At 35.4% G+C, this 19,196-nt stretch overlaps 1 protein-coding gene across 4 annotated transcripts in view; it reads left to right on the plus strand.

Annotated features, from left to right (window-relative positions):
• Positions 1-3,883: 3,883 nt before the first annotated feature.
• The window catches only part of LOC110646479 (uncharacterized), a 33,908-nt gene continuing 18,595 nt past the window's right edge, over positions 3,884-19,196 (plus strand). The window contains exons 1-7 of one of the 4 annotated variants that reach the window (XM_058131423.1): positions 3,884-4,188; positions 4,314-4,400; positions 5,445-5,578; positions 6,734-6,792; positions 6,873-6,927; positions 7,028-7,078; positions 17,966-18,005. In XM_058131423.1, the coding sequence (XP_057987406.1) occupies positions 4,140-4,188; positions 4,314-4,400; positions 5,445-5,578; positions 6,734-6,792; positions 6,873-6,927; positions 7,028-7,078; positions 17,966-18,005 (475 nt within the window). In that variant the 5' untranslated portion in view covers positions 3,884-4,139. The remainder of the gene's footprint in view (positions 4,189-4,313; positions 4,401-5,444; positions 5,579-6,733; positions 6,793-6,872; positions 6,928-7,027; positions 7,079-17,965; positions 18,006-19,196) is intronic. The other 3 variants (XM_058131424.1, XM_058131421.1, XM_058131422.1) reach the window with 3 other exon arrangements.

Genomic DNA, 19,196 nt, shown 5'->3' on the forward strand with positions numbered 1-19,196 from the left:
AAAATAATTGCCTCAATGGAGGGCCATGATATAATTACTTTAATTATACCATTTCTAACTTAATTATTTGTTTGGAAGATTTTGTGGTCGACTTAATTACTATTATGGTCTCACTTTGTACATTATCCGATTGGCATGCATATATCATATACTTGCATACATTCACATACATCTCATGCATACATGGACAAACAAATAATATGGTATGATCATGGACTTTCTAAGGGATTCAATTCTAAGCCACTAAGAATTGAATCGGAGCATTCCTAAGTGTATTTCATTCATTCATTTTACAAGAGTTGCTGAAGAAGTACATAATTAACTCCTGGTCTTGATTTTCTCCCACTGGTCCCAACAATACTCTTTACCTCCTTGATCTTCCTGTAATCTAATTACATTATAGTCATTGACATACCAATGCGAGTTTACAAGAATATGGACTTTAAAGTCCTCAAATAAATGAAATTACAACATAAATTATTACAACGTTTATAATACATGCTACTAAAATAAAATTAATTATTTTACAACCCAAAGAAAAATAAAAGAAATAAATCAATCACATTGGTCTTTTATTGTCTATGATCATTCATCATACATATTAAAACTTAACAATTAAATAAAATATATATACTAAAAATTAAATTGAATATCACATATTCAACCAAAATTAAATTTGAATCTCATTCAAATAATTTTAAATTTAGAAACCTTTTCCAAATTTAATACCTTGAAAACAATTTTCAAAAATTAATTGTGTAATTAAAATTCCTAATTAAACAATTTAATTAGGTATGAGCTTAATTATGGGTCTTAAATACACAAAAATTACATAATGGGCCCAAAAACTAAGCCCAAACTCCAAACACACCTTTGAGGCGTGTTTCACATTCATGCTGCCCCCTTTGAGCACCCAACCAGCTTTGAATCAATCCAAATTTGATCCAATCATACAATTAAACCTCATATACAATCTTAATGGCAAATATAGTGGCTTTGATACCAATTGAAGGAGTAGAAGTGTGATTATTGGGCATTAGAACCTTGAATTTCAAAAATTATTTCTAAGGTTACATGCACCATACCAAATATCTTATGATCCTAATCAATTTTCAATGCCCAATTGCATACCAAAACATATTTTAGCATGCATTAAAATTTCATTTGCCATTAAAGATTATGAATTCAATTAAACCCTAACTAAAAGAGAGATTTTTAGTTACTAACCTCTTGATGCACAATTGAAGCCTCTTAAGATGTACTTAGGACCCCAAATGTTATCCCTCTAGTTTGTCCATCACATGCATACACCAAAGATGCAATGGCTGCCCTTAGATTGGCTTCTCAAGCCTTGTAAACCAATTATAAGATAGAGTTTATGCTTTGTGAAGATTGTATAAATGTATTGGGTGTTAGAAACACTTTTTAATAATTTTAATTTAAGAGGAAATCATAGTTTTTTCTTTGAATCAATTGAGAAATTAAGAGGAGAAGGAGAGAGCAATGTGACGGCAACTTTAGAGGAAAAGGGAGAAGTGGCTAATTTTTCTTTATAACATTTCTTTATATACTTAGGTCAAACTCTAACTCCCTTACCACATGTCATCACAAGATCCCATCTTGTTCTTATTTGATTTAATCCGATGAAGCCAAGTGTCAAGCTGCATTTAAATCATGACATGTGGTCTTCCATCATAGAAAAGACAAGTGGCAAGATCATATGGTGCCATGTGTCACCATTCTCATGGTGTCGTGTGTCACCATGTGAAAAGACCAATTTGCCCTTACTCTTTAATTTGAGTTCTCAACCCAAAATCATAATTTCTCCTCTTTAAATCAATTTATATCAAACATAAATTAATTAATTAATTAATCTCCATTAATTAATTTCTCATAATTAAATTTATATTTAATTAAATTAAATATAAATTTAATTTATACTATACATCCAATAACTTATATTTGGTTTCAAGTCATGTTAGGGACTTTGTAATCTTATTGCAAACCAAACATCTTTAATTAATTAATTAAACTAATTAATTAATTAATTAAATCACATTTTAAATGGTGATTAGCTTGTGTAGATGTGTGATTTACTAGGCTCATTACTTATTGGCAATGAGAAATGATATTAACTCTTAATATCATTAGAACTCTTTCTTACCGTAAATGATTTTTCTAAATCATTTCAGGCATCTCATAGACCATGGTTGACACCTAACATAATATGCCATGGCTACCCAATCAGTAATAAGGAATACCTTAAATGAACTTTTAATCATATGTTATCATGCACTAGAATCTTTCCGTTACAAAATCCCAATTCGAACTGGAGTCATGGTTAATGTCAAACCCTATTTGCTATGAACATTATGTTCTCTTTTAATTCCAGTTCTTGATTAATTAGATTTTCTTATCAGAAACTATTTTCTGACTAAATTTGACTGTCTTGGCCAGGAACTTGAAACATCAAGAATAATTAAATGAACATAGGATTTTATCCCTATTTACTTAGGGTAACGGATTCCATCTTGATCAACACCTATCTCCATATATAACTAGTAGGAGCCAACACATGCCCATATACCCATACACAGTACAAGTATGAAAGCAGTATCAAACTCAAACTACCTATATAAAAGATAAATTTTGTTATCTCAGGTCTAAAGATTATATGCACTGATATAATATATGACAATGTATTGACAAGAGTAAACTTCATGTGCTTGTCATAAGCGTCACTAGTTCGGCCTACTTATCATGTATAAGTGCCTATCATGTTTGTTATGTGGCATGAGACTTACAAGTCCATCTTATTTATATCTCATATAAATACTTTGGGAACAAACATGATTATAATATTTTTGTATAAGTCATGTCCTTTGTGAAGTATCCTCAATTGTGAACCAATTTATGATACTTTGTGCTAGAAATACTGTCACTCATGTTCTTAACAATTTAAGAATAGAATTTTTAACAAAATATCAATGGACCTTTTCTATTACACATAAATATATTATGTAAACAGAAAAGTGAAATTGCCTTTTATAAATAAAATATGTACAATATACATACAAAATGATATACTCTAATGCATACTACTAAAACCAATTGTGTTGGAATGGGAGTTGTGTTGAAGATTGATAAAGGTGAGGTGTCATTTTTGAGCTCTTAAAAAGGAATCTGTTTTTTTTTTTTTTAATCCTCATATTGCAAAGGCTATTGTTGTCGTTTATGGAAATGGAGTAGTATTGGATGGTGGATTTCATCACATAGTTGTGGAATCAGATTGTCTTGTTCTCATTGAAGCTCTCCACAGCAAATCTAGCTGTTTGGGTCATTTCCAACAGGCTGTTGATGTCATTTTGGGGTGAAGTTCTGTTCTCCAGTCTATCATTTTGCTTTGCTAAGCATAATTGTAATGTGGTTGCCCATTCATCAGCTTAATTAATCACTAATATTGATGTGGAGTCTCTCTTAAAGGAAGACATTCCTCCCTATATTCAGGCTGCTGTTAGAAGTGATACTATCACTTTAATTATAATGAAATTTAATATTTTGTTAAGGCATTTCAAATCATAATGAAATTTAATAACGAAAAAATATAGTTGTTAATTTTCTGAAAATAAAAAAACCAAAATATAGCAATATTATTGAATAGTACCTGACCTGACCTTGAGTGATATATAAATGAACATGTTTGACTACAAATTTTTATCAGGAATTGAAGTGACTATCGAGCATAATTTTAATGGTTGAAATGGGCTTTTTAACTTCAATAAAAGTGAAAGCTCGTGTGATAATTAACTAGTGTAACATTTAAATTGGACTACATTGAACATAAGCAATAATTCAAGGTCCAATTTGAAATTTATGCAAAAGGAATAAACAAACTAAATTCGGGGCGAGTTGGTAAGGAACTGGGCTCCACTTTTGGTCCAAGCCGCGGAATCAATTGCTCAGCTCTCTCCCTGGGCTTTTCGTTTTCCCCTCCAAAAGTTTCCCTCCTTTTTAAATCGATTGAATTTCTCCGTTGAAGTTGATCGCAATTGATTTTATTTGGTTTCCTTCAAAAATCTCACAATCTTTCTCTCTGGTATTCGTGTGGAATTTGGGATTCTAAGGATTAGGATTCGAAGATGGAGGAGTACTTGCAGTACATGAAGACTCTACGCTCTCAAATGAACGGTGCCTTTCTCTCTGCATGAATATTTGAAATCGAACACAAAACCTAACTAAGGAATCATTTAGTTTGTATTTAAAAGGAATCATTTAGTTTGTATTTATGTGCGTATATGATTGAATTTTTGTAGATGTGGAAGATCAGGCAGCCAAGGTATCAGTGGAAGAGCACACACAGATCGCCACTATTCAAACCATGGAGACTGATCTCAACTCTGGTAATTCTCGTTATTTATTTACTTATTTATTTGTTTTTAAATTTCAAGAAGTATGATGTATTTCTTGAAAATTTCAATTGTTTTTAGTAGAGATTCAGCAGTTATTTTACTTGTTAGATTTTTTGTCTGATGATGAGTTCCTTTTTACCCCTTTTTGCACGCTAAAATTAGTAGAACGGAGATAAACAGATTTGATGCATAGATTTTCTTTGTTTAGTTAAATTTAGAGGAGAATGGATTTTTAAATGTTGACGAGAAATAGTTTGAGGATGAATTCGAAATATAATTTCAAATAAATTTTCATATACTTGGTTGAAATGTGTATTTTTTTTTTCCCTTTTCCTTCAGTACTCCAAATATTTGGATTTCAAATATTTTGTGCAAATGCAACGTTATATTTGTTTTTGGTATTTGTTTTTTCTTATTTTGTTATATGAAAATTTATTTTTGTAAAATTTACTTCTTATTTCTTATATTGAAAATTTTAAATTCAATATGAATGAGTAAGTTAAGAAGAAAGAATTTGAACATTATTTGTGATTTGTGGCAACAATTGTGAGCTTGAATGTAGAAGTTGATAAGGTGCCTCTAATGTGCAAAAGCAAACTTGAGTCTTTAGGGAACTGAATATGGCAGCTACAATGTTCTGTTGTACATTTTAATTGATCACCAAACAATCACATGAACAAGGAATTTTTTCTGTTTTGGAACGTTAAAAAATGCTGATGCCTGATGATGCTTACATCAAGATTGAGATAAATCTATTTTTGGAATATTTAAATCTCAGCCATTGTAAAGTACCTAAAGATTCATGCCAAATAAGTTTTCTGATATTCATCAGTCGTCATAGAAATGCTCAATCACCTAGGAACGAACAAAGCTAGTGAAATTGCTTGCTTGTGTAACTGCTCAGTTTATGATTGCAATTTAACACTAATGAGGTGGAAGAAATGCTTGAGGCCCAACATTCAGGAATTAACAAACGATATTTATAATGAGGTGTGTTTGCTAATGTTCCATGAACCATTTCCATTATTTTTGCAGCAAAATCGGAGACAAGGAAACTTAAAGAAGATACTGAGAAGATGAGACAGGCAAAAGGACGAATTTGCTTGCAGATAATGGAAAAACAGAGGAAGATAGCTTCTCTGGAGTTTGATTTATCTACCCTTTACCAGGTATTCTGAGAATATCTTGAAGTTTACATAAGTAATTTTATGAAACAGAAGAAAACAAGAAAAAATTGTTAAGGAAGCCAGCCGTGCATCCCTACATAATTAGGATTCCTAAGAATTAGGTTCCCTGTACAGATTGATTCATGTAGCCTTATCTTGGAGATTTATATTCCTAGTTAGTTAGGAATCTCTTGTATAAATGCTGTATTACTTCTTTTATGAATGAATAAGAGAAAACAACTTCACAACAAAAATAAAGTAAAATTGGCACTCAAATTATACACAATGTCTAGTCCAATAATGTAGCTATGACCTTTGTAAAAGTATAATGTCAGCATGAAGTCTTTTATTATCCACAAATACTATATCACCCACAAAGAGTACATCTTCCTGTCTGTCCACCCCTCTGTTTTTCTTCCAGTGTAAGTGTACATGTGGAGCAAGCAAAAATCCAGTCAACTAGTACATGCAAATCAAGTTTAATAAATAATGCACTGGGCTAGTACAATTTCTTTATTGATAAAGGAAGAGGGGTATGCAGGGGACTGTCAAGAGTATTAGGACTCCATTATGTACATATAAGATTATTGAGTTCTAAAACTAACTGTAAAAGTTGGCATTTGCTTGTAGAGAACTGGAGATAGGTTGCACATGAGGGGATATCATGGACATCACCATTTCATTTGGTCAAGGAAATGAATAAGTTGACCACTTCTTGATTTGCTGAGAAACATGTAACACACATTCACTGTAATTGCATTCTTGATGTTGCCACAAATACTAGAAAATGAATAAGTTGATCACTTCTTGATTTGCTGAGAAACATGTAATACACATTCACTGTAATTGCATTCTTGATGTTGCCATAAATACTAGAAAATTTACTGCTATAATTGTGTTTGTTTAGGAGCCCGGTTTGGATGATTAGGGTATAGTGAGGGTAGTCAATACTGCAGCTATATCTGTATGAGAATGTTGAGCTCTAAAACTACCTCAATGCAGTGGGCTTTTAAGGCAGATATAGGCTGCAGTTGAAGGAATATCATGTGCATGAGTAATGATTAAGTTGGTCAACTCAGATGATTTGTCAAGAAACAAGCACTTAATAATACCTACATTGTTTATTCTTATTTTATCCCTAATATTGTTAACATACAGACTGTGGAGCTTATTCAACAGGAAAGAGTCAGTTTATCTGCCAAGCTCATAGACAAGAGGTATTGAAAGAACAATTTACAACTGTTAAAGTGTAGTCTGTAATAATACTGATGGAATTATGATGTCTTTATCACAACAGTGCATACTATATCAAGGTTGCAGATGATATTAATTCTAAACTACTGCAACAACAGGTTTTGATTCCCAAAGTCCTCTTGGCAACTGCATAAATTTCTATCCTCTATTATCTATATTTTGAGCTGCAAGTTATCGCCTGCCTTTTGCTTTGGCCAGGACTGGGTCAATTGTCACATAATTAGCACTGAAATGGGAGAAGATGCATTGGTACTTTCCTTCTAGATTTGCTTTTCTTTTCTTTTCCTTATAAACAATTATAATTTAATAATAAAGAATGCTTAAAGACGGCTCGGCTCATGTATGCAAGATATATGAAAAAAGACATGAACTCTGAAGAAACTCAACATAGCATTTCTCATATCTTAAAATTAAAGAAGTGTTTATCACAAGAGCAAACGAAACCTGCAGCAGATTGAACAAGCTTCTTACAACAAAAAAATACACGGTACTAGTAGTGACTTGATAACCAAAATCTGATTATTCTTCTCTAGGGAACAAGCTATAAGGCCTACTCTTCAGGCTAATTAAATAAGCTTGTTTCCAATTCTTAGTTTCAGCCAACAACTCCATCTCCTTTACCCTTATTATTTTGTTCTTGTCCTATTCCTTGCAATGCTTTTGATGAATGTAGATTTTTGACCATCCCTTGTAGGCCAAAATGGACTTGACGAAGTTGAACCGAAGTAAAAAAAAAGGAAAAACTGGAGTTAATAGCATTATGTAGGTGGTAAGGAACTGGATGTAGTAAACAGAGAATTTGGAGAATTTCTTTTATATTTCTTCATACCAAAATGATTTACAAGAATTCTAAATTATATACAAAGGTTAGGACTAAATAGGAAACTAATAATAGCCAATAAATACAATGATTCCTAATTTACAGTTAATTTACACTAATTAAGGGATTCTAACACTTCCCCTCAAATTTGTTCATGTATGTTACACATGCCCAACTTGTAAACTAGGGTATGAAACCCCTTACAACTTAATCCCTTAGTGAACATATTAGCTAACTGGTCTTTCGACCCTTCGTAAGAAATACTTAAGGAACCATTGACAATCTTTTCTTTTATGAAATGTCTGTCAATCTCTATATCCTTGGTCCGATCATGTTGAACTGGATTGTGAGCTATACTGATGGCAGCTTTGTTATCACAAAACAAGGTCAAACCACTAGCTTCCAGCAATTTAATTCTTCATCAGCTTTCGTAACCACAATAGTTCACAAATACCTTGAGCTATTGCTCTGAACTCAGCCTCTGCACTAGATCTAGCTGTTACATTATACTTCTTGCTTCTCCAAGTGACTAGATTACCACCAATAAAAGTACAATAACCAGATGTCGATCTCCTATCATCAAGAGATCCAGCCCAATCTGCATCTGTAAAGACCTTAATCTGAAGATGGCTATGCTTTGAGAAAAGAAGTCTTTTCCTAGGTATAGATTTTAAGTATCGCAAGATGCGAAAATCAGCTTCCAAATGAGGTTCACGAGGATCATGCATATACTGACTCACTAGACCCACTGCATATGCTATATCTGGTCTGGTATGCGAAAGGTAAATCAGTTTGCCAACCAACCTTTGATATCTCCCTATATCTACATGTTCCCTAACTCTAGTTTATAATTTGTTATTTGCCTCAATGGGAGACTTTGCTGATTTACAACCTAGCATTTTTGTTTCCTCCAACAGATCCAGTATGTACTTTCTTTGAGAAATAAAGATTCCTTCATCTGATCTGGCAATCTCTATTCCAAGAAAGTACTTTAGCTTTCCCAAATCTTAGATTTCAAACTCCTATGCTAGTTGCTCCTTTAGATGAGCCATTTCTTTCCTATTATCACTAGTTACCACAATATCATCCACATAGACAATAAGCAGAGTGATCTTACCCCTATAGTGTTTTTATAAACAAGGTGTGATTAGTATTGCTTTGGCAGTATTCAAAGAAAACCATAGCCTTACTGAACTTGTCAAACCATGTCCTAACTGTTTTAAACCATACAGTGCTTTCTTCAATATGCAAATTTTTCCTCTGGTCTTTCCATCCTCAAACCCTGGAGGAATTTCCATATACACTTCTTCTTCTAAATCACTATGTAGAAATGCATTTTTTACATCAAACTGCCGCAAATCCCACTTAAGGTTTACTGCACATGATAGTAAAATTCTGATGGTATTCATTTTAGTAACAGGAGCAAAGATTTCTTGGTAATCTACCCTATACGTCTATGTGAAGCCTTTTGCTACCAGCCTAACCTATACCTTTCAATTGAAACATCTGCTCTATGTTTCACTACGAACACCCACTTGCATCCAACTAACCTTTTTTCCAGTGAAAAAGTAATAAGTTCCCATGTCTCATTCTTTGCCACAGCTTTCATCTCCTCCACCATGGTTGCCTTCCATTTTGGATTAAGACATGCTTTCTTCCAATCCTTTGGGATAGAAACAAAGGAAACAAACAATAGAAAGGCTCTATAGGATGGAGACAGAGAATCATATGAAAGGAAGTTAGAGATAGAATGTTTAGTACAGGTTCTAACACTTTTTCTGAGAATAATAGAAATATCAAGATCATTATCAGAAGAAGGAAGAGCAGACTGAGAATTAAAATTAGATTCATCAAATACCAAAGGAGACTCATCACATACCTCAGGATGTTTAGGAATTGAATTTAGAGATTCTGGTTGATCAGCAGTCTTCTGCTCGATGGCTATATCTGTCTTGTTCTGTCGAGTATAAATTCTTAAATCTAGTCTATTCAGTCTCCCTTGAGATTTAGGTGACTCCCCCCCTGAGTATCATTATTAGGTATAAGCTTTAAACTCAGATTTTCCCTTTGAAGTTGAAAGTTGGGAGAGGACAAAGAAGGGAAAGGCACCTCTTCTTCCTTCCTATGTTCTCCCTGAAGAGGTGAATGGAAATAAGATTCAGATTCCCTAAAGGTAACATCCATGCTCATAAAATATTTCCTTGTAGGAGGGTGGTAACATCTATGCCCCTTCTGAGTATTGGAATAATCAACAAAGACACACTTGAGGGCCTGAGGTTCTAACTTCCCCCTATTAGGCTGATGAGCAAAGCAAAAATAAGCAAAGACCTTTGGAGGAACAATATGTAAATTTTAACCTCGCAAAACCTCTAAGGGACTCTTAAACTCCAAAGTCCGGAGTGACATCCTGTTAATAAGATATGCAGGAGAAAGAATAGCATCTCTCCAGTAAGGTTTAGGAATATTCATTGTAAACATAAGAGACCTAGCAACCTCAAGTAAGTGTCTATTTTTTCTCTCAAATACCCCATTTGGAGCAATAGTGTTAACACAACTAGTCTGATGCAAAATTCTATGTGACTTCAAATATTCCTGAAAAACTCCATTCATATACTCTATGTCATTATCAGTTCTCAGTATTTTAACATGAGCATCAAACTGGGTGCTAATCATTTTGTGAAACTGTTGAAAACATGAAAATACTTTATTTTTCCCTTTCATCAGATATACCTAAGTTAACTTACTGTAACAATCAATAAAAGTCACAAATCATCTATAACCCGATAAAGGCACTGTTTGAGTAGGCCCCCACTCATCAGAATGGATAATCATAAAAGGAACTGAAGCCTTATTATTTATTGTAGGATAAGATTGTCTAGTATGTTTGGCAAACTCACAAGCATCACATATTAACAATTCAATTTTGCATTGCTTAAACAAAAGATGATAAAGTTTCTCTAAAACAGTAAATGAAGAATGTCCAAATCTCCTATGCCACTGAATAATTTCTTCCTTTGCACCCATAGATTGTCCCAACATGGCCTGTGTTATGGAAAGTCAATCACTATGTTATGGAAAGTCAATCACTATATTATTTCTCTGTATATTCTGTATTCTGTATTCCTATTTAGGATTTCTTATTTATGATTTTTTCCTAATTAGTAGAACATAATTATAGGAATCAATTGTATATATATACCCATGTACAGATTAATTGATATCAATGAGAATCATCTCTTTCTACATGGTATCAGAGCAGGTCATCAATCTAGGGTGACTATTTGTTCTCACTACCCAAATTTCAGAGAGACCTTAGCCGCCGATCGCCGTTTCAACCCCATCATTCCACCACTCGTGTCACATTCGATCCAAAGATACCATTAAAGGACTTCGAGGTTTGGCTCTCAGATCCTATTTCTGTATTTGCTTGATTTGTTATTTTGGGTTATTTTGCTGCTATAAGCACTTTGGATTAGCGTTTCGGTTAGTTTTCTTTGTCTCAACAAATGGCAGACAATAAGAATGTTATTTCTGATGTGATTCCGGTGATGACTAAGATCACGGAACACAAACTTAATGGTTCGAATTACCTGGAGTGAAGTAAGACTGTTAGGGTCTATTTGCGTAGCATTGATAAGGATGATCACCTTACTAAAGATCCACCCACTGATGATACACGACAAACTTGGCTAAGGGAGGATGCTCGGTTGTTTTTGCAGCTTCGGAACTCGATTCATAGTGAGGTAATTAGTTTAATTAATCACTGTGAATTTGTTAAGGAATTGATGGATTACTTAGATTTTCTATATTCTGGTAAAGGAAATATCTCCCGTATTTATGATGTTTGTAAGGCATTCTACCGTGCTGAGAAAGAGGATAAGTCTCTCACGGCTTATTTTATGGATTTTAAACGGGTATATGAGGAACTTAATGTATTGTTGCCTTTTAATCCTGATGTGAAAGTTCAAAGAGGCCCAACGGAGCAACTAGTCATATGAGTTTTCTTGTGCCTTCCTTCGTAGTATGAGACCGCTAAATCTCGATTCTCTCCAGCTCGAGATTTCCTCTTTGCATGAAACGTTCACACGGGTCCTTCAGACAGAGTACTCAATCTTCACAACCGCCAAGAGTGCTCTTATTAGCCAGAATCCAAATGCACAACAGGTAATAGAAGAGGAAGTAGAGGAGGAATTACAGCAAATGTATAATCAGCGTAATGGGGAGGCTAGTTCTAATCAGGACTCAAGAGGAGTCATTTGTTATTATTGCCATGAGCCTGGCCATACAAAATATAATTGTCCGCAACTTCAGAGAAAAAATCAGCGATCACAGATGGCAAATATGGCAGCAGAGAATTCTACAGTATCTTCTTCTGAGAAAACTATTTTAGTAGCTGCAGAGGATTTTGCACAATTTTCCCAGTATCAGGTATCTCTAAAGCCTACCAGTTCTCACATCGCGATCACGAGTCGTAAATCCACTACATGCCTTGTGTCTTCTTCATCCAAATGGGTTATTGATTCTCGTGCATGCATCACATGACGTAATTCTAGTCTTCTATCCGCTTCACCTAATCTCACTTCTCTATCATACTTTAGCGATGGTTCTACTTCTTGTGTCATGGGTTCGAATCGCGAACCCGACTTCGCCAATTTCTTTGTCTTCTGCTTTGTGTCTACCAAAATTCTCTTTAATCTACTTTCGTTAGTAAACTTACTGCACCTTAAATTGTTCTGCTTTCCTTTGTTCTGACCGGTGTTTGTTTCGTGATCTTACGACGGCGATTATTGGTAGAGGACGCGAGTCGTGGTCTCTACATTCGAAAATCATGTACCGCGGTCGCTTGTTTGCTCCAAAGAATTTAACACCTCTTGAAGCTCATTGTAGATTGGGTCATCCTTCTTTGTCTACCATGAAGAAGCCGTGTCCTCAATTTCGCTTTTATCAAGACTAGAATGTGAGTCGTGTTAGTTTGCAAAACATCATCGCTTGCCTTCGTGTTCAGAGTCAATAAACGCTTCATCCCTTTTGAGTTAGTTCATTCCGATGTTTGGGGTCCTTGTTCTATTACATCTAAAACTGGATTTCGTTATTTTGTTACTTTTGTTGATGATTACTCGTGTTACCCGTTATATTTAATGAAGAATCGCTCGAGTTGTTTTCTATCTTTTGTGCCTTTTGTAATGAAATCAAAACTCAATTTAATATTTCTGTGCGTATATTAAGAAGTGATAATGCCAAAGAATATTTTTCAGCACAATTTCAGTCTTATATGACACAAAATGGCATTCTTCATCGCCTTCCGTATGGATACCCCATCCCAAAATGGCGTACGAAAGAAAAATCGTCATCTTCTTGAGGTAACTCGTGCTCTTCTTTTTCAGATGAAAGTACCTAAACACTTTTGGGCTGATGCAGTTTCTACGGCATGTTTTTTGATCAATCGTATGCCGTCTTCTGTCCTTAATGGGGATATTCCTTATACTACTTTGTTTCCTACAAAATCTTTATTCCCTATTGAACCCCGTATTTTTTGTTGTACTGTTTTGTGCGTGATGTTCGCCCACAGGTTACTAAATTGGATCCAAAATCTCTCAAATGTGTCTTCCTTGGGTACTCCCGGCTCCAAAAAGGGTATCGTTGTTTCTCTCCTACTCTTAATCGTTATCTTGTTTCTGCAGATGTCACATTTTTTGAGTCCACTCCATTTTTTCCTCCATCATCTGTGTATGAGAGTCAGGGGGAGGAGGATGATCTCTTAATATATACTGTCCAACCAATGTCTAGTCCTCTCCCACAGCCTGTTCCTTCTGTCTCTAGACCTGCTCGACCTCCCGTTGTTCATGTTTATTCCAGAGATTGAGATTCCTGACTCAGATCCTCCACCAGCTACTTCGTTGGGCGATCCTGTACCTCATACTGATCATAATTCTGATCTAGACTTACCCATTGCTCTTTGTAAAGGTAAACGTTCATGTACTTATCCTATCTCTTCTTTTGTTTCTTATAATCAATTGTCTTCTTGTTCTCGGTGTTTTATTACTTCTTTAGACTGCTCCTATCCCTAATAATCATAATGAGGCACCGCCTCATCCCGGGCCGGTGTGATGCTATGAAAGAGGAAATGGAGGCTTTAGATGCTAATGGTACATGGGAACTATTGCCTTTGCCCACTGGTAAGAAAGCTATTGGATGCAAATGGGTATTTACAGTAAAGGTAAATCCTGATGGTTCTGTGGCTAGGTTAAAAGCACGCCTTGTAGCAAAAGGATATGCTCAGACATATGGGGTTGATTACTCTGATACTTTTTCTCCTGTAGCTAAACTTACTTCTATTCGCTTGTTTATCTCTTTAGCAGCTACATATGATTGGCCTCCGCATCAATTGGATATCAAGAATGCTTTCCTTCATGGTGATCTTCAGGAGGTGTATATGGAGCAACCACCGGGTTTGTTGCTCGGGGAGTTGGGTAAAGTTTGTAGGCTTCTAAGTCTCTTTATGGCTTGAAACAAAGTCCTAGGACATGGTTTGGGAGATTCAAAGAAGCAAGACAGAATTTGGTATGCAAAAGAGTAAGTGTGATCACTCAGTATTTTATGGGCAATCTAAGGCTGGCATAATTCTCTTGGTAGTCTATGTGGATGACATTGTCATCACTGGGAGTGATTCTGCAGGTATTTCATCTCTTAAAACCTTCCTCCAAACTCGCCTGCACCAAAGACTTGGGATTGTTAAAGTATTTCTTGGGTATCGGGTTATAAGAAGTAAGAAGGGTATTTTCTTGTCTCAAAGAAAATATTTCCTCGATCTATTGACAGAGACAGGAAAATTAGGTGCTAAGCCTTGTAGCGCACCAATGACTCCAACTTTACAATCATAGTTGTGGGATAGTGAGTTGTTTGAAGATCCAGAGAGATACAGAGATTGGTAGGAAAATTGAACTACCTTAAAGTCACTCGCCCGACATTGCTTATGCCGTTAGTGTGGTAAGTCGCTTTATGTCTTCCCCAACCGTTGCTCATTGGGAAGCCTTGGAACAAATCTTGTGTTATCCAAGGGCGCTCCAGAAGAGGTTTGCTATATGGTAATCATGTGCATTTTAAAGTTGAATGTTTTTCAGATGCCGACTGGGCTGGATCTAAGGTTGACAGGAGGTCAACTACTGGATATTGCGTTTTTATTGGAGGAAATTTGGTGTCTTGGAGAAGCAAGAAGCAGAGTGTAGTTTCTCGATCTAGTGCTGAATCCGAATACAGAGCCATGGCACAATCAGTATGTGAGGTAATGTGGATACTTCAATTACTAGATGAGACCGGTTTTAAGACCTCTCTGCCTGCGAAATTGTGGTGTGATAATCAAGCTGCTCTTCATATTGCTTATAATCCGGTGTTTCATGAGCGGACCAAACATATTGAGATTGATTGTCACTTTATTCGTGAAAAGATTCAACAACAGATCATCTCAACAGGACACATCAAAACTGGAGAGCAGTTAGGAGATATTTTCACAAAAGCTCTGAATAGAGCTAGGATTGATTACATTTGTAACAAGTTGGGCATGATTAACATCTATGCTCCAACTTGAGGGGGAGTGTTATGGAAAGTCAATCACTATGTTATGGAAAGTCAATCACTATATTATTTCTCTGTATATTCTGTATTCTGCATTCCTATTTAGGATTTCTTATTTATGATTTTTTCCTAATTAGTAGAACACAATTATAGGAATCAATTGTATATATATACCCATGTACAGATTAATTGATATCAATGAGAATCATCTCTTTCTACAGCCTGATCAACACAATTATTCAATAAATATAGCCCATCTTGCAATCTACCACTGCTAATCGTTCTCCCTGTTATCAACTCCTGAAATACATAGTGAGTGGAAAAAAAATTCAATTTTACAGTTGAGAGCTTTTGTGATAGAACTGACAGACAGAAAGTTAATAGGAAAGCTAAGCACATGTAAGACAGAACTAAGACTTATAGTAGGAGTGCATTTAACAGAACCTATTCCAGAAATATTAGATAAGGATCCATCCGCAGTGTGGACTTTTTCTTTGCCTGAACATGGAGAATAAGATATGAATTTATTTGAAGAGCTTGTCATATGTTTGTTTGTTCCAGAATCTATAACCCAATATGAATTATTATGATTGGCAAGAAAAGCATTACCTGAGTTGATGAAGTTAAAAGAGGCAACTGTAGTGGATTGTGATTCAAGCTGTTATAGGAATCGCCTCAAAGTCTGTACCTCTTCATTGGAAAACATCCCAGTGATAGCAGTATCTTCAGAAACACTCACAGCCTTAGATATATTTGCTTGTGGTCTAGCAGAGCTCATCCTTTTTCCTCCACGCCCTTTAGTTGGGCAGCTAAGCAGCTTCCAACAGTGTTCTTTAGTGTGCTGGGATTTTTCATAGTAGTCACAATGCAAGTGATCTTTATCTGATGGACCATGTGACTGTTCTCATAAGGAGTTAGCAGTCAGCCCAGCCTTATCAACAACTGTACAATTGATCATGACACTCCTTCTGCTCTCCTCCTGCTGAATATAAGTGTATGTTTGCCTTCAGGTGGGCGAAGGATCCTCACCAAGCACTTGGACCCGAATCTGATCATACTCCGCATTTAGCTCAACAAGAAAATTGCCGGACATGAAGCCTGAGAGTCTTGATAGAAATCGAACTCTTGCCATAGATCACTCAATTCCACATAATACTAAGCAATGGTCAATTCACCTTGTTTCATTCTATGAACTTTGTTCCTAAACTCATAAACTTGTGCATCATTCCCAACTTGAGAATAAGTCTGAAAAACAACACTCCAAATGGTAGCTGCACTATCCAACAGTAAATACCCACGAGCTATATGAGGTTGCATAGAATTGATGAGCCATGACTTAGCAAGAGAGTTCTCCAACTCTCACTGGCTGTAGATAGAACTAGCACTTCTGGCTTTTTCTTATCTCCAGTGATATGCCTCTGCAGTCCTCTAGCCTGAATGAACAGTAGACAAGATCTACACTATGCCAAATAATTAGTTTCATCCAACTTTACAGGACTAATTTGTGAAGAGGGATTATTACCAACAAATCCAGTCTTTGTTTTAGAGGCTTCCTTCTTTTCATCAGTCATTTTTCAATTTAAAAGAATAGGTACTGAGGCAGAAAGCAAGAAACTGGGCAACGAAAGGTACCAGAAAAATAAATGTGCAAACCAGGTGTGGAAACACGTTGGTCAGAGAGCCGAACAGGGAAGGTTGTCGGCAAGAGGCACGACCAAAGAAATCATTGGAAAAAGGGTGCTTGCGCCGACGTTTGAAGAATGACGAGAGAATTCTGGAGGCGCGTGAGCTCACATGCTTCATCGGACGGCGGTGGGACTTTGGGCGTAGGCCGATCGGCTGGTGTCCTTCCTCCTCAGGTGGGTGGTGACAATCACATTCCTTCCTAGAACGACATAGAAGCTTAACCCACAAAAAACTACCCAGAACTACATTGTTCATGCTAAAAAATTTTGGCATAGCTCTGATACCATGTAGTAAACAGAGAATTTGAAGAATTTCTTTTATATTTCTTTATACCAAAATGATTTACAAGAATTCTAATTTATATACAAATGTTAGGACTAAATAGGAAACTAATAATAGCCAATAAATACAATGATTTCTAATTTACAACTAAATTATAGTAATTAAGGGATTTTAACAGTGGATTATTAGTCTATTAATTTCTTTTAAGCATTTATTATCTGGCAGCTTTCTGTAAGTGGCTGTAAGTTGCTAAACTTCCATGATCCCTAAAATACTTGTCATTGTTGTTGTTGAAGTATCATTTTCCAAAGCAGAAATTATACAAAAATCCTTTAACTAATAATAACTATACAGTTTTGTTGACTTAGTGCCTCAGCCTATATGCATATGTGCTTGCGAATAATTTTTTGGCATTTTAGTCTATTAAAATATACTTTAGTATATGTAATTCCTTGAACGCCAGGCTGGGAAAATAAAATTTTACTATCATGTTATCCTAGGTTAGAATAATTTTCCTCAATTTCCTGAATGTATATGCTATTGGCTTGAAGATATGTAACCTTGTCAATCTCTTTGTTGCATATTTCTCATGATGACTAGTGATATAATTGCAATTTGGATTATGTTTGAACTGGAATGCTTGAAGGACTTCTTCTTGTGAAGATATAGTCGTTACTTTTGCTAGATCTCCTTAATAGCCATTTCTACATTTGAATTATGATGTTTAAGAGTTCCAAATATCTATGGAAAGGTTTTACTGACTTGAAATTATATAGGTCAAGGATAATTTTGATGAGGAAGCAGCTAAAATTGGAGGTATGTCTATACAAACAAGGAGTTAAAAAGTGCACTTTATTTTTGACATATTATTAAGGGGCTAGAGTACTTAAGTATGGAGTCATGTAAATCATGCGCCATAGGTGATAGGACTACAACCTTGCTGCTACTGATTTATGTCTAGAAAAGAATCATAAACTCAATTTCAGTTTCAAATTTTATCTCAGATGCATCATTAATTTGCTGGACTTGGTGGGGAAGAACGATTAAATGTCTTGAGATGCATTAAAAGAAATTACTAAAATTATTCAAGTTTTTTTACTTAGATTTATATCTTGTAGAACCTAAAGTTGATGAAGAATATTGTGACTTGCCTCTCTGAGTTATTTTACTACATTAATATTTCATAAGGGCCAATAAAAATGAAAACTTTACTTCTGTGTCAGTTTTAGCCAAAACTTCCAATTATGATCTCAATTATTATAGGGAAAAAAATCAAAATAAACATTTTGTAGGTTGGCGTATTAAAGGAATAACAAATGAAACTATTGTGTTAAGTTATTTATTAACAATTAATATTAGGATTTCAATTTCATACAAATAGCTCTAGACTAATAGTTAAATAAGGGATGAATATCATTACAAGAATATCCTCTAGATTAATAGAAAATTTTGGCCAAAACTTTTACAAGTTCTAAAACTGATCAGTAGGCCTTTTAAAACTTAGAAGTTCTTCATGGTGGTGAACTTTGTGACTCTCAATTGTGAAGGTTGAATGTGTTTAGCAGGTAAGATATTTTTTTTATGGGTTATAAGTAGGAGACCTAGTTAACATATTTATTAAAGTCACAAGGCAAGGGAGGCTCCAAGTTCTGTGCCTTAAAACTGTCCAGGAAGGTGATGTTCAAAAGGCATACCCAGGTGAGTCGAGGCTCACCTTAGTAAGCCTAGGTGCCCATTTTTAAGGTTGGGTCATCTATTTTTTCACCATACCCAGTCGCAACAATTAGATGCGCTAAGGGGCTCAACTCACCAATGTTATCAAAGGTGTGCTTGAGGAGCAGGGCGCAAGGGGCACAGGTGGTGGCGCAAGGGCCACAGGAGGTGGCACTTGAAGAAGAAAGAGGCGCAGGACATCACCCAGGAGTACCCAGGCATAGCGAGGAGCTGCGAGGCACGAGGCTCGCCTAGGCACGACAGATGGAGTCCAGGCGCATTTAAAAGAAAAAA

Source organism: Hevea brasiliensis, chromosome 12, assembly GCF_030052815.1.
Source record: "Hevea brasiliensis isolate MT/VB/25A 57/8 chromosome 12, ASM3005281v1, whole genome shotgun sequence".
Taxonomy (NCBI): Eukaryota; Viridiplantae; Streptophyta; class Magnoliopsida; order Malpighiales; family Euphorbiaceae; genus Hevea; species Hevea brasiliensis.